The sequence below is a fragment of the Pantherophis guttatus genome, chromosome 2 (genome assembly GCF_059756535.1).
Source record: "Pantherophis guttatus breed Tessera chromosome 2, ASM5975653v1, whole genome shotgun sequence".
Lineage (NCBI taxonomy): Eukaryota > Metazoa > Chordata > Lepidosauria > Squamata > Colubridae > Pantherophis > Pantherophis guttatus.
In genome coordinates this window covers 134,421,567-134,438,571 of record NC_142064.1, presented here as the reverse complement: position 1 = coordinate 134,438,571, position 17,005 = coordinate 134,421,567, and the positions used below count along the sequence as shown (strand labels likewise).

Here is a 17,005-nt window from a genome sequence, read left to right as displayed (position 1 = left end):
TTGGATATGTTTGACACCCTGAGATATTTGTAAAAATAATAAAGGCAGGATACAAATAAATAAGGTGTTGTGTTTTTTTTCAGGCTTCCAAGAAAAAAGAAGGAGGGGCTGCTTAAAGGACAGCAGAGCAATGTTGTGCTTGCATTAAACCTGAAACACTTCTGAATCATTTTCAAATCATGCATAAGGCCTAATGTCCATGCAGTGGTATTGGTAATGCTTAAAACAGAACACATCGTAAGTCATGTCCATGATGTGTACACATGTGAGCAGATAAATTGGGCGCATGTCAGCAGTCCGTAGATATGGGTGGAGATGTTATATTTCCAATGTCCTCCTTTCATGAATTCTGCATTTTTAAAATTCAGCTGCTATTTTGGTTTTAGGAAAGCTAAAGAATAAAAGTAGACTTTGTTTAACAGGTGGTCGCTTAGCACCCAGTCAAATTATGATGGATCTTCCCAGAGTTATTTATGACCCAATTTCAAAGTTCTGACAGACTTGATCACAATTTGGGCACTTGACAACTGGCTTACATTCATGGCCATTTGCAAGGTCCTGCCATCGTGGAACTATAATTTTCAGAGATTTTTTGACAGTTTCTGGCTTTTACTTCTGGTTTCCAGCAAAAACAAACAAACAAACAAACCTTCCATTGGAGAATACAGACTTCTTAATAACTGCAGCATTTGCTTAACAATCATTGCAAAAAAGATAGTAAAATCCCTTGTGGTCATATGGTGATCTGTTTAATGACTGCCATGACTTATGACTGTGATTCTGTAATAATGATTACAGTCATACGTCAAAGACTTCTTGTATGCCTGATGAGTTGGGGAACTGGCTTTATATAACACTTCTGCATTTTGCCATCCATCAGGACAGCAGAGGAAGTATGGGGATGGTGCCACACTTCCTAGCCTCTAAATTCCGTTTTATTGCATTTTCTTGACCAGCCTTTGTAGGAAACCCCTCCTCCCCCTCAAAGTCCCAGATTAAAAGATTCATGGCACAGGACCCTGAGGGCACCGATAAACCTCCAAGTGGCCTCAGTGACTCTCAGAAAGAGTGCTAAAGATCAGATGACTACAAGAAATATAAATCCTTCCATCCTCCACCATTTGTTCAGAACTGAAGAAGCTTCTTGGATGAGAAGCGAAACGTCTTCAAGGAAAAACGAGGTCCAGTTTCCTTTTGATAAAGCGCCTTTGGGATTAAAAGATAAATCTTTCTTTATAATTTGGGGTTCTCACAAGGCCTAGACTTTCTTTTCAGGCTCTGCCTTTCTCCCAGCTGCGAAGAAAGGCTGATTGTATTACCTCAGCAATATCCAACAGTCCTGAAGTAAAATACTGCAATTACCAATACAATACAGTATAGAGCCAGCCTCCTCCCTGCCATCTATTAGGAAAGCCAAATAAGAAAAAAATATTGCTGGTGAAATGAATAAAGCACAGATGATTGACTGAATCCTCCTTAACAGGCAGTAATGCAATGCAACAGGCACCAGAAAGAGAATAAGTGAGAATCAATGACAATGGGAACAATTAATTGGCAGAATAGCTTTCTTTCAGAAGTTGTGGGTGCTCCATTATTGGAGGTTTTAAAGAAGAGCCATTTGTCTGGAATGGTATAGGGCAGGGTGTCAAACACGAGGCTCATGGGCCAGATTAGGCCTGCAGTGTGGTTGGATCTGGCCCATAAGACTGTCCTGGAAAATGTAAGGGGCTGGCCCAGTCAACCCACAGCACTTCGGCCCAGTCTACCCAGTGTGAAGAGGAAACATGCCAGAGTGGTGTCAAGCGGGACACGCCCACCCAGTTGGCCATACCCACCCAGCTAGTCACGCAGCCCGGCCCGCCCGAGGTCAGCCACAGCCCTGATGCAACCCTCAATGAAATTGAGTTTAATACCCCTGGTATAGGGTCTTCTGTTTGAGCAGGACATTGGACTAGAAGAACTCCAAAGTCCCTTCCAACTCTTTTATCCTGTTATTATTGTTGTTGTTCTTTCAACAGGCAATGGGGCAACCAACCCCAACATTGGTGGCCTCATCACAGCAGGGTTTGAGGGCAGAAGCTTGGGGGACCTACTCTGCAATATGAGCAGTTAAGGCTGGCTTAGTACATTTGGATTGCAAAGTAATCCAACCGACCCTCTGGAATGGGCTGCCCACTGGGCTTAGGACAGCCCCTGACCTCCTCTCCTTCCCGCCGCGAACTGAAGTCGTGGCTCTTTCATCAAATGGGCTGACCCGTTGGGGGTGATTTTTACATTGGAATAATTTTAATCAAATTTTAATTGGATTTTAATTTTTATGTAATTTTTCGTTCTGTTGAATGTTTTCTCTGTAAGCCACCCTGAGTCCTTCGGGAGAAGGGCAGTATGTTTTCTGAGGTTTTCGCGGGTGTTTGGTTATTCGGGTTTTCTCCTGCGTAAAATTGGAGGTTTCTTGGCAACGTTTCAATGAAGTCTCATTCGTCATCTTCAGGCTGGTGTTCTCGGCTTCGTGCTTCTAGGAGCAATGCTCCTAGAACACCAGCCTGAAGATGACGAATGAGACTTCGTCGAAACGTTGCCAAGAAACCTCCAATTTTACGCGGGAGAAAACCCAAATAACCAAAGACCTATATATACATACATACATACATACATACATACATATATATATATATGTATGTATGTAAGTTTTCATGGGTATATATGTGTGTACAGTTAATATCTCGGATTTCTTCCCGTGTAATTGTAAACATATCCTTAAAAGGATGTATCCCCCTTTTAAGGATATGTTTACAATTACACGGGAAGAAACCCGAGATATTAACTGTAGACACACACACACACACACATACACATATATATATAATAATCTAAATTTGTATTTAACCGTGTCAAATCCAAAGTATAAATTTTTACTCAGAACGAGATGTGTGTGCGTTTCATTGGCAAGACTGGCTTAACAGGCACTTGTTCTTAGTCTTATCGGTCTAGACTCTAGACAGAACTCTTCTCTAGTAGCACTATTTCATATCAATAAGTGCCATGGTCAATTCAAAGGTCTTCTGGCGTGGAATGTGTTTATGATTACCAGGTGGCATCCCTGGATATCTGTTTTTATGCCATTAAATTTCCCTGTGAGATTGAAGAAGAAAAATCCATGACATCTCCTTTCTTATCTGCTGTAACAGTAACCAGTCGATCCATGCCATTCTTATCGTCTCCTTCCGCCCAGAAAATTAATGGCATGGGTCGGCCTTGTCACCTACGGCAATGTTGGTTTTAAAGGGATAACAAACATCTCCAAACTGCAATCGGGGAAACCCACTGGAAGTATTTGATAAAGAGTCACATGACCCGATATTAAAAAAAAATGTTTTTCTTCACATACCATTTACAAGGACGATTCTTAGGCTCTGTGGGCCTTGGACAAGCCATAGCTCACCTCCTGCCATCTGCTTAAGAGGCCTAATTTTCTCATCAATGCCACTGATCTCCCGGGCATTGGAAGAGCAGCAGAGAACATAGGATAGAATTGGCATTTTCTAAAGCTAAGCTCTGGGCTTTTCACACCTTCTTGGGCAGCTGTCCAGCCATACCAGTTGTTTGTTGCTGGCTCACACTCCAGCTCTAAGGATAAACTCTGAACTGAAAGCTGGCTTCAGGAAAAGGTGTCCCTTGACATTTACACTGAAGCAAACTGTCAAAAACGATACCTCCCCTAAGTTAGCTAATTTTAATGACAAAGAGCAAGGAGGACTGAAAGCAAGAGAATATTTATACCGAGGTTCCCCGTCCTTATTTGATGACAGTTCATTATCATGCTTCCTCAAGGCCTGGTTCTGTAAAATTATATGAATATATAAGCCGCCCAGGCTTACTTTGGAGAGTGAAATGGCCGGCATATAAACTTAAGAATAAATAAATGTTTATGACAAATAATTTTTACCTGACACACAGATAGATCAGGCAGGAATGGTACAATGCAACAAGCTATGGTTGTTAATATTTTCAAGGACATTAAAGCAGGAAAAGGCCATGTCCTCCAACAGACAAGCTCACGTATCTGGCCAAACTGCTCTGTGACTCAGTGCTTGATAAATTTAACAAATAAATGAATTTTCATGTAGCCATCCTTGCCATATAAGCACAGTCATTCCTACAACAAGTAAAGTCATTGTGGATACAGGGTTGATTTGTATTTCCTGTATGCAACTCGGGGGGGGGGGGGTTCTAAATTTTTTTACTACTGGTTCTGTGGGCGTGACTTATTTTGTAGGCGTGGCTTGATGGCCAATCTACCACCACTGAGCGGTTTACAAGGAGCGGATTGGTTCTAGCCAATCAGTTGGGAGGCTTCTTGGCTTCTCAATTTAAAGCGACGGTGTCTTGTTTTTTCCCCCCTCTTCTTTGTCAAGTGAGCCCTGATTTTTTCCTTCTAGCCAATCATCTGGGACTTGGGAGGCAGTGAATAGATTGGGGGCGAGTCCAGGCAGAGATAGTATTTACTGGTTCTCCGAACTACTCAAAATTTCCACTACCGGTTTGCAAGAACCAGGGAGAACCGGTAGCAACCCACCACTGATGCAACTAGTAGAAGAGTGCAGGGAATACAGCCAGTACCCTATTCTCGCCCCTATCTCCATTACTCCAAGAATAGTAAAAATATAAAACAATCTGGCCCACTTTTGATTTGAGCTCCACTTGTGGTTGGCTTGCAATCCTTTGGGCATGAAATTTTCCACAAAAATGGTTCTGAGTACACCTGATAATTCAACTTTTATCTTTGGATTGGTCAGATGAGCTATCCTTAGAATACCATACTTTCTTTATTCATGTCAGAAGCACCGTCACATTATAGACCATGGTGAAATTCAGCAGGTTCTGGAAAACTGGTAGCGGACATTTTGTGTAGTTCGGAGAACTGGCAAATACCACCTCTGGCTGGCCCCAGAGTGCGGTAGGAATGGAGATTTTGCAGTATCCTTTCCCTGGAGTGGGGTGGGAATGGAGATTTTGCGGTATCCTTCCCCTGCCGCAGCCACCAAGCCGCAGCCACCAAGCCACGCCCACCAAGCGACACCATGCCATGCCCACAGAACCGGTAGTAAAAACATTTGAATTTCACCATTGTTATAGACATATAATATTCAACATTGAGCAAGTAAAATAGGTATCAAATATGTCATATAAATATACAAGAAAAAATTATGCATTGTAAAGATCGCTTGGAGGTGGGAGATACTTCCAATGTAATCTACCAGGTCCCCTGCATGGATCGCCCCTCTAACTCTGTGGGAGAGACGCGGAGGACGCTAACCACCAGATTGCAAGAACACAAGCGAGCAATCAGACGAGAAGACTCAAACTCATTGGTAGCCTCACATTGCAATAAACAGGGACATAAATTCAGTTTTGCAGCTAGCAAGATTGTTGGCCGAGCAGGCACAAAAACATCCAGGGAAGTGATTGAAGCCTGGGAAATGGGCCCCTCATCGGTCAACAGGAGTGCTGATTTACTACCAGCTTATTAAGTACTTAGGAAGCAAGGACTTGGTAGCACAAGGAAACAGCAACCAACAGCTTAATAGTCAGCCATCAACACCCCAATCAACATCTGAAAAGCCACACACAACAGGCACCATATAAATACCACATACAGAATAGCCCAAAGTACACACTCTGCTAGAAAGAAGTTATCTGAGGATGGGCTGCAGCATGAATCCGAAAGCTTGGAAGACTAAACCTCTGGTCCCAGTTTGGATCCATAGAAATATAGCATGTGAAAAAGGTATGTTAAAAAAATAGGATTAACATTAAATGACATTTTGCCTAGTATCGGGCCACATCGCTAGCATTTTCTCTCACCAGCACCTTCCTCTACACTTGCTGAAGGACATTGTATACACTGCAGCATATATGAGATGTTCTTCTCCAAAGTCACACAGAACGTTTTCTATAGGGAAACTCCATTTTCTTATATTGCCCTTTGATCTTCCTACAGTATCCCAAAACCATGCTGGATTGGGCCAAAGTCCCACTGAATCCAGCAATCTGTGTGACACTGTGGCCAAATCAGAGGTAGGTTTCAGCAGGTTCTGACCAGTTCTGGAGAACCGGTAGCAGAAAATTTGAGTAGTTCAGAGAACCGATAGTAAAAATTCTGACTGGCCCCGCCCCCATCTATTCTCTGCCTCCTGAGTCTCAGGTGATTGGGAGGAAATGGGGATTTTGCAGTAACCTTTCCCTGGATTGGGGTGGGAATGGAGACTTTACAGTATCCTTCCCACGCCATGCCCAATCCATGCCCACCAAGCCACACCTACAGAACCAGTAGTAAAAATTTTTGAAACCCACCACTGGGCCAAATGGATATATTTGGGAAATATACTTTCCTTCCATCATCACCTCCTGGGAACCAGTATTTAAGGCAGGTTTCAGAAAGTAGGAAATTATAAGAAATCAATGTAAGGGACTATTAATATCCTGATACTCTATAAACCTGTCTAGTACTGGCCTTTTTAAAACCATCCAAACTGGCTGCCATTATCACAATCACTGATTGCAAATTTCCAGTGGTGGGTTTCAAAATTTTTTACTACTGGTTCTGTGGGTCTGGCTAGGTGGGCAGGGCAGGGCAGGGCATGGATTGGTAGGCGTGGCAGGGGAAAGTTACCGCAAAATCCCCATTTCCTCCCGATCAGCTGGGACTTGGGAGGCAGAGAATAGATGGGGATGGGGCCAGTCAGAATTTTTACTACCAGTTCTCTGAACTACTCAAAATTTCCGCTACTGGTTTTCCAGAACTGGTCAGAACCTGCTGAAACCCACCTCTGCAAATTTCACAGTTTAATTTCCTCCTTTTGTCTTAAACCTCCCTGCGTTTAGTTTCAGGGGATGAGTTAAGGTTCTGACTTTGTCAGTGAGCCAAGGAAACCTTTTCCCCAGCGGTGTTACCTGCTCTATACATAATTTTTTTTATAGCTCCGTCATGCTTACTCTTCTTCTCTTTTAAGTCTTCTTATTTGGCCCTGGTTTCTCCTTACTGCTTCCCACGGGGGCAAACTACACCTCATGGGCAAGATAGGTCCATGGGTGTGCCTACCTCGTTGGGTGGTGAGGGTAGCTGTGTGCCTCCACATGGTTCTCTGTTTACCTAGATGCAGCTGCCAAAAATACTTTGCGGTAATTATAGCTTTTGGGAACCAGAACTCCAACACCTGTGAATCCTGTCCTGCCTGCTTTGGAGTATGTAACCTGGGATCCTAGAGGATGATTAGCAGCCTTGGCTGAAAAGACATTGGCTGTTCTATACTTTTTTCTCTCTCTTCTTTTTAACATAGATACGCCCTTGCCTAGTGTCAAAATCAGATAGGGATGGGGTGATTCAAAGAGCAGTGGCTTTGAAATGTGACATTCTTCTCAGGAAGTGCAACCGACAGAGCGTGTGTGTTGGGTGGGGGGGAGAGAGAAGAAACCGATGAGGTTCATGAGAGTGAAGTGGACACTTTAAGGTTGCCTGGGGCCTGCTTAACTTCCCTGGTGAAGAAAAGACAGGAGGTTGCACCATGGGCTGAGATCCTGAGTCACTTCTGCCAACAACAGATACACCATGAATTCGCAAAGGCAGTTGATCTCTGCAGCTATCCAGGATGAGGCCCGAAGGTATGAGGGGATGAAAGCACAGCTCAACAAACTTTTCCAGCTGGTGGAGCTGGTTGATGACCCTCGGCTGAAGAACAACTTGAAGGTGTCCCTGAGCATTGTACGAGGTAGGTGACTTGGGCTTGTCATAGGATGGAGGGTAGGTGGCTGGCTAAAAACCTTTAATGGTGCTTAGGACTTTCTTTGAAGCTACCCAAGAGGGCAGATTTGAACTGATTCACTCTTCTAAATGCTACAGGACCCCAGAAAAGGCCTCCTGCAGATCTAGGGGGAAGGAACCTGCAGTATAAAAGACCACATGAGGTTTTAAAAAGTGGAAATGAAATTCTGACACCTGTAGGTCATTGTTACGGAACATTTTAAGAGTAAAAGCCCCTGCTTTTACAACCTGAGAAGAAAAGGCATTTCTTCGGGAGGCATCGGCGCTTTATCATATAAACTTGTCATGTTAAAAGAAATGATGAAAAGCAATTTTGCCATTATTGGAGTTTTCCTGTTTGGTGGGGAAGAATTGGGGGACGGACACCAAAGCCCCATGGAGGAAGTAGATCTCAAGGGTGGAAGGCAGGATGAGGTAGGAAATTCCAGTCAATGGGAATCTGCCATTCCAGAGATGTCATGTTGGCCAATTAACTTCTGGAATTGTTGAAGATCTATGGCATAGTGGGGATATATGAATCTGTATGTATGGTCCCTTCGTCTTTATTTACAATAGAAGATAAATAGTGAATGACAGTGCTAAACTGTGTGCTATAAAAAAGCTTTACTTGCTAACGACTGTGTTTACTCTAGTGCTGACTCTAGTGCATTTACTCTAGTGCTGACAGACTGCTTATCTAGATTGTGTTAGAGGCACAGCTTCTCCTTACATTTGAGGTGGCAACATGTTCAACTGTCACAGAATTCTCTTGCTTCTGGTCAGCTTCACACTAATTGGGTTAGGCAATGAACTTTAACCATGAAAGTTTTAAGTGACCAATTGTACTGCCTTTCCTAGAGCATGGTTTGTTTTCATCTTCTATTTTTTTAAAAAAAAGTATAGTCAAGCCCAAGTGTAAGTTTGTTGAATTCCCAAAGGAATCAGTGGAAAGGTGTTAATCGTGTGTGAGATGTTTCTCCATTCAATCAGTAGAACTCAGGCATGCTAAGGTTCCCAGGGATTGTATTCCACATCTGGGCTGGGAGAACATAGAATGTATTTAATTCAGTTGAAGTATATCTATATCTGGATTTCTGTGAACGGCACAGCCACGTGTAATTGCTTAATCCATTTTAAAATGTTCATGTTAAGAATTAGGCAGGTTATATTAAAAGGCAGCCTGATCTCACCTTCTCAATACCTCTGGCTATCAGCATGCATGGTGTCAACAGTTATGATACCACAGCTCTATGGAAAATGGCGTTGGAAGAAATGTCCTTCTGGGTTCAGTTCCAAGTGGGGAGAATGTTACTAGTTTGGAGACACTGGAAACATGGTAGGCTGCTTGGAAAGATGGTTTTAATGGTGGACAGGATTACATGCCTTGAAGATCTTGAGTGAAGGTGGAAAAAAAGCAACAGGAGAGAGATGCTGAGAGTACCTGAGTTTTATACCCTCTCTGGGCTTTTGAATTTGAGCTTGTATTCTGATTGGTTGTCAGACTCCCATGGGGGCCATGCAGGGGTAACTTCATAGGTTGTGTTTTTGAGTCCCAAGTTTGGCTGAGCCTTGCTGGGTGATGATGTAATGAAAGGGCTTTGGGCAATTCCTACTGTGGCTCTGCTTGAAGGAGGTAGATCTTTGTTATGTAGCATAGACTGGCCCAGGCCTTACTGGCCCATTGACAAAGGTGGGGGGGGGGGCTGAGTTTCTGCCTCTCTTTTTGGGAAAATATTCTGCCCTTTTAATATTTCCTAAAATATCTCATTTTCCTTGGAGAGGGGTGGATGCTAACTTCCTACAATGGGAAAGTTCAACAAGAAACAAGCATCATATCCAGATCAAGGCTGTACGCTGGTAACATCAGGCTTGACTTAAGATGGTTTGCCACCTAAGATATAGGACAAAAGAATACATGCATCGTTCATTTTATAGTAGGAGGGAGAGTGATTAAATTTTACTTTCACGCTGATGTGTCTTGTACCCTTCCTGAGAGTAGAGATTTACTACGTAGGGTCTGCTGGGCAAGCTGCATAGCACATAAACTGGGATCCTTGAATATCACCCCGATCTTTCTCCTCCAGCACCTTCCTCCTCCCTCCCCCCACCCAGCAAAACCTGTCTCACCTGGATACTTCCGTTGCTTTCCCCACTTCCTGCCTATGTTCTGAAATTCAGGGCATCTGGAAGGAGAGAAACAACAGCCCCAGTCATTTTCACTTTCACATTCCCATTTTCAGATTGGCTGTATGCAGGTGCAGTTAGAAACAGGGTATATACAACCCATGCTCCTTTCTGGTAGGCCAGTCCTGCCAAATGAGCCCCCTGAACTGTGGCAAGTTTCTGCACCCTAAATTGCTCTCCAGTTCCTTTTGGGTAATCCTCTGCTCACATTTTGTTAGTGGGGTATACTAGAGTTAGAAGATACTGCTCATGTATGACAAAAGAAAGAAAGAAAGAAAGAAAGAAAGAAAGGAAGGAAGGAAGGAAGGAAGGAAGGAAGGAAGGAAGGAAGGAAGGAAGGAAGGAGAGAAAGAAAGAAAAAAGAGAGAAAGAAAAAAAAAGGAAGGAAGGAAGGAAGGAAGGAAGGAAGGAAGGAAGGAAGGAAGGAAGGAAGGAAGGAAGGACCAAAAGATATTACATAGAATCTGCATATGCAAATGTACATTTATAGATGCCCACTTATAAGGACTTCTGGGGAAGAAATGGCAAACTGAAGATAGCTCTGCTAAAAGTAGAGCTAACTACCACCACAGAATAGAGAACCCACAAATATTTGTCTGAAATGGTATAGGGTTTTCTGCCTGAGCAGGGGGTTGGACTAAAAGATCTCCAATGTTCCTCCCTTCTCTGTGTTATTCTCTGGACAAGGAGTGGAATTGAGATTGCCCACAAGTGCTCTATATAGTTTCTCCTTGTGATGAGACAGCATGTCAGCGCTCTCTGGTGGGTTTAGAGCTCTGGGACATGAGAGAATAACCATCTTTTTGCTCAAACCACAGTTGACATCTTCAAAAAGGACACTGGGTTTGCATACATTACTTTTCTAGTCACTTTTGGATATTGCTTGCTAACTGCTTTTCAACTATTAGGAACTTTAGGATTAACAAGTTTTATAGCACCGGGTTAGTTTCCTTCAAGGAGTTAAGCACCAGACTTGAAACCAAGAGGCCGTAAGTTTTAGGGATGAAAACTATCTGGGTGACTTTGAGCCAGTCACTCTCCCTCAGCCCAACCCACCTCATAAGATGGTTGTTGTGGGGAAAATAGGAAGAAAAGGAATATTAGGTACCTTTGCTAGCTTGTATTATTTATAAAAAAAAAAAAATAGTAAGAGTGGGATATAAAAAATACACATAAATTTAAGGGCTTAAAATTATTTTGGGATAAACAGCAAAAGGATGATTAGAACTTTGATTCTGGAATGTTACAAATGGATTAAACATCCAAATGGATTTGAAATAAAATGTTGGGATTATTTGTAAGTATCCTTCCCAAAAAATATGATAGGATGAGACTTTGAAGATTGGACACTAGAGGGAACAAGAAGGAACTAAAGGTTTCAATTAAAGGAGAAGAGCACTTAAATTTGACTTACAGCTCCATATAAACAATGGAACAAAATACTAAACATTGCGCATGTTAAAAGATATTTTTAAACAATGGACCCAGAAGTTAACTTTAAGAGGATTAGGGTCTATAGATCAACTGTGTTTGAAAGATGTTATGGAACAGGAACACGTTTACCAGACAAGACAGATTGATCTGAAAATGGATCTAAAAATGACAAACTACAAGAATAATACGTATGAAAAGAGAGGCTACAACTAAACTGGCTGATGTTTTAATAATTTAAAGGAATATATAAATAACAAACCAAAAGAGTGACTTGGAAAATTTTCCTATATTGGATTTACAAAAGTGGCTTGTTAAAGCTTTGAAGATATGTTTGAGAAGGGACAAAGAAAAAATGAAATTAAATTAAACTCTAGGACATTATTTGAATGAACTAAAGATCAAGATTGTTAAAAGTAAAAGGAAGCAATACAAACTTGATTTATTTGATCAAGGTTAAAATAGATAGTGTTGTTTTCTCTGGTAAGACTCAATGAACTTTTGCTGATTATGACTGAATGACAAGGCTTTGCAGTTTTTTTATAGTTAACAGATGGGATATGGAAAAAAATAGATCATTTGCTGTATTTTAAGAAAAAGTGATGTTATTAACATTTTTATAGTTGTGATGAAGTGGGAAGTCACTTCTTTATATATTTCTTCTTCTTTAGTATATTCTTTTTTTTTCATTTTCCCCTGCACTTTCCTTTTTTTCTTTGTTCTTTTGAGTTTAGTTTTTATCTTTTTAATTGTAATGTTTAATAAAATTACTATAAAATATAAAGACCCATTTAGAAATAAAAATATTTTTTATAAAAAAAATAGAGTATATTTTCCTCTTGTGGAGAAAATTGTGATCTGTGTATTGGCTTGTTCTGCCATGTAAATGTTCCCAGCAAATGGGCAAAATTGCAATCTGTCCCTGGTTGCCTTCTTTAAATCAGATGATCTTTCAAAATAGATTTTTTTTTCTATGAAGTAATTCTGGAATAGTCTTTTTTTCCCCCAAAATCCATTTTTTTCTCCAGCATCAGAGTAGTTTACATGTATGCAAATTGATTGATTGAATGACTTTACTGTTATGCTGCCACACTCCCTAAAAATCCTGTGGTTTATGACAAAATGAAATTATAAAACCACCTAATAAAGCAATATATCATAAAAATTTATAACTAGGTATCCCCAACTGACAGTGAGTTTAACCATCAAAACCTCTTCCCTAAATATTGGAAGAGATTGCATCATACAGATCTTTGAGGACAGGGCCATAACTGAAAAGCACTAGATTTTGCATCTCAATCTCCCATGCCGGGGAAGCCTCAACATCTTCATAAAGATATGGAGGCCGAATACAGAGGAGAAATCCAGCAGGTTCTGACAGATTCTGGAGAACCGGTAGCGGAAATTTTGAGCAATTCAGAGAACCAGTACTGGAAATTTTCAGTAGTTCGGAGAACCGGCAAATACCACCTCTGGCTGGCCCCAGAGCGGAGTGGGAATGGAGATTTTGCAGTATCCTTCCCGTGGAGTAGGGTGGGGCTGGAGATTTTGCAGTATCCTTCCCCTGCCACACCCACCAAGCCACACCACGCCCACCAAGCCACGTCCACAGAACTGGTAGTAAAAAAATTTGGATGTCACCACTGGCCCAATGGGTAGATTCTCTTGAACATAAACAATGTGCAAATATATTACGGTTCTCGCTCACTAGGGAGGGGTTTGTAATATTTTGTATCAACAGAGTTTGATTTCTTGCAGCTTTTATCCCACTCAGTTCTCAAAAGTACTGAATATGTCCACAACTTAATCTCAAACATCAAAACCGATTGGAGAAGAGAAAAGTAAACTTATAAAATTACAGTAACATAGATGCATTATTCTACTCTGTTCTGCTCAGTATCACTATTTTTTAATGTGTTTATTAATATAACTCTGTTCACTATTCTAAAAGGGGAGGAGGTTCTTTCTCCATGTCCCCAAATGCTTTTCCCCAAGAGCCAATGTATTTATAGCTCTTTTTGGAAGCCCAATAATGTAGGAGAAGTCCAGATGCTTGGGGACAAACTTTTCCATGGAAAGGGAGAGTCCTTGTACATAGCAAGACCACTGTTCCAAATGTCACTGAAAGGGCACATTCAGTCCAGACAAGGTGGCCTGAGCTTTAAAGGGCTTTAAAACTGACAATTAGCGCCTTGGACTGTATCCAGAAACTAGCTGGATCTCAACACAGTTCCCACAGTAGCAGTCACATTGGAACATTTAGGTGCACTCATAACTAATTAGATTGCTGCACACTGAACGGATTTCCTAAGGGACCAGGCCTCAAATCATCCATGTAGAATGATTTGCAGTAGCCCAGCTTCTTTGGTAGGTTCTACTTACCTTTACTACCAGTTCGCATCACACCTGCACACACTCTTCTGCGCATGCGCAGATCACCTATGATGACATCCGGGTCAGTGGGCGGAGCCTCCCGCCGGTTTTACTACCACTTCTTGTGAACCAGTCTGAACCGGGGACAACCCACCACTGATCTGGATCCTTATAACCTTCAATAACTGGGCCAAATCTTCCAGTACCTTGCCAGCTTAGCCTAGAGCGGAGAACAATGCCCCCAACTCAGGGGTGGGTTCTAAAATTTTTTACTACCGGTTCTGTGGGTGTGGCTTATTTTGTGGGCGTGATTTGATGGTCATGTGACAAACAATTCTTTAGGATTTAGCACAGGTCTAACAGGCTTTTAACTGCTTGCAGAGCCGTACCAGTCTACCCATTTGTTCTTGGAGCATACCAGTCTACCCATTTGTTTTTGGAGCGTTCCAGTCTACCTATTTGTTTTTGGAGCGCACTGGTCTACCACCACACTGCCTTTTACTGCTGATCAGCTGTAGGGCGGCCCTTTGAAGCACCGCGGCAAGAGTTTAAACAGTTTTTTGCCGCTCTGCCACCACCGAGAGCATCAGAAACCGCTTTCAGGCAGCGTGGCCTCAATTGCCAATCTAGCATCACCGAGCGGTTTACAAAGAGTGGATCAGTTCTAGACGATCAATTGGGAGGCTTCTTGGTTTCTCAATTTAAAGTGACGGTGTCTTGGTTTTTTCCCCCTCTTCTTTGTCAAGTGAGCCCTGATTTTTTCCTTCTAGCTGATCAACTGGGACTTGGGAGACAGCGAATAGATTGGGGGTGGGGCCAGGCAGAGGTGGTATTTACTGATTCTCCGAACTACTCAAAATTTCCACTACCGGTTCGCAAGAACCAGGGAGAAACGGTAGCAACCCAACAGTGTCCCAACTCCTAATCTTTACGGGCAGTCCAATAGGCAATCCAGAAAGGTAGCATGAATGATGGTATTGTATACCACTAGAAGGTCTAAAAAAATCAGGAGGGATGTTGCTGTCCCTCTATCCGTGTCCATCACAGATGGACCTACCAGCACAAACATAATCTGTGCAAAATTTATGTCTCGTGGCCAGCTCTGAAATGTAATTGAAAAGGCTCTAGATAATAATTTTCCTCTAAGGAACCCTGCATTGCAGTTCTATCATGCTCTCCAAACCCTTCTCCAGAAAGGGTATTTTGGGGACTGGGCAATAATTATCCAATGTGGTTGGCTCCAGGGAAGGCTGGTTGAAGACAGGAGAAACCACTACTTCTTCTATGGTGGCTGAAATCACTGCCTCTCTCCCAATAAGATGTTGCTACTAATCTCTCTGAGCCAGCTAGTTCTCACTAACTTCCTGATAGAGCCAAGGAGGGCATGGCGCTAGCCTATACAAGAGCCTTGGTGGCGCAGCAGACTAAAGTGCTGTTACGTAACACCAGCTGCCTGCAATTACTGCAAATTCAAATCTCACCAGGCTCAAGGTTGACTCAGCCTTCCATCCTTTCGAGGTAGGTAAAATGAGGACCCGGATTGTGGGGGCAATAAGCTGACTTTGTATAAAAGTCAGCTTTTATACAAAAGCTGGGGGGGGGGGGGGCAAAGCCCTACTAAGCAGGTATATACAAAAGTATGAAGGCTATTGCTTAACGCACTGTAAGCCGCCCTGAGTCTCCGGAGAAGGGCGGCATATAAATCGAATAAATAAATAAATAAATAAATAAATAAATAAATAAATAAATAAATAAATAAGTGGTAGAACTCATACTGCTGACCAAAACCACAGCCACTTCTTCAGAATTGACAAGATTAAGGGAAGCCATGTAGATGACTATCAAAGTCCCTTGCAATGCACAGTCTGCAATTCATTCTATGACTAAACTATACTTTCCACTCCTGAAAAAATTATTATGTTTATAATATACTATTATAAGATAATATAGAAAGCTTTTTAAGTGTATTAGCCACATTAAAAGCTTTTGCACAAATGAAAAACAACTGTTAACAGAATAAATGAATACAACATTTGAAGTCAAGTTACAGTATATCTTGTTATTTCTGCTTCTCGAATAGCCAAGGACAAGACTCACAAAATAATTTATGACATGAGAAATCCAGTCATGTACATTTACCAATTTTTGAAGTAATCACTGTATTATCAAAAGGAGAACGAGAAGAAGCATGGGCCAGATTTAGACTCCATGCGTATCTTACTTATTTTCCTCTACCAATTCTCAGCACTCCTTCCGTGACGCTTCTGAAGTAACTAAACAGTGATCTCACTATCTTCACTTCCTCTTCTTCAAAACTAGGTATTTGTGACTTTGTTCCGGTTCATAGTTTTCTTAGAAGCAACAAGAAAGACATTCTATTTGAAATTTCAGAGCATCTCCTTGGGGGTTTAGCTTTGCTTATGGTGATGATTTACATTGACAATCTGGTATGTGTTGCAGTCAGGCAACACAGCCAAAAGAAAGCTACAAATAGTGGCAGCACTGTGCTCAGAAGAAGAAGTTAGTACTGGAGATTCTCATTGTTGTAGCACTTCCACACAAGTATTTTGTGTCACTCTGAAACCATTTCTGGACCGCTGTGTCTTCATGACATTGGCTGGTTTTCTGATTCCAAAATGGGTATTTTCTTTGTGAGACTCTGGCTCTGCAGATCATCCCAAAGGTGCTTTTTCAAGAGACAAGTGGACTTTCTGGTTTTTCTTTGAAGATGTTTCGCTTCTCATCCAAGAAGCAAAACGTCTTCAAAGAAAAACCAGAAAGTCCACTTGCCTCTTGAAAAAGCACCTTTGAGACAACCTGTTGTGGTCTGCCACTGGCCTGCGGAACTGGTAGCAAAGTCAGACAGTGAGGAGCTTGGGGAGGAACATGGGTCAGTCCTGGAGTCTGGGGAAGGCTTGGACAAGGGCTCTGCATCGGAGGCAGAGAAAGGGCCATCTGGAAGGTACGTGCTGCCTCTGGAGCCTTCAGAGTCGGACCTCAGCGAAGCAAAGGAACAGCGGGAGCCTGTACCCAGTGTGCGCATGCACAGAGCTGCCAGAAGGCAAGAACAGTTAAAACAAAAGGGACCACTTGGGAGTAAAGCTTGGAGATGATTGGCCTCTCCCCATAAGACTTAAAAGAGGAGCAAAGGCACATGAGCCATTGCAGGAAGCAACATTGTTAATTCTGTTCAGTTTAAAGTCTGAAGCTCTGTTT

At 42.1% G+C, this 17,005-nt stretch overlaps 1 protein-coding gene across 1 annotated transcript in view; it reads left to right on the top strand.

Annotated features, from left to right (window-relative positions):
- The first annotated feature begins 7,367 nt into the window (after window positions 1–7,367).
- AGAP2 (ArfGAP with GTPase domain, ankyrin repeat and PH domain 2) overlaps window positions 7,368–17,005 on the top strand; it is a 183,729-nt gene continuing 174,091 nt past the window's right edge. Inside the window, exon 1 of the mRNA XM_034412193.3 lies at window positions 7,368–7,769. Coding sequence (XP_034268084.2) covers window positions 7,610–7,769 — 160 coding nt within the window. The 5' untranslated portion in view covers window positions 7,368–7,609. The remainder of the gene's footprint in view (window positions 7,770–17,005) is intronic.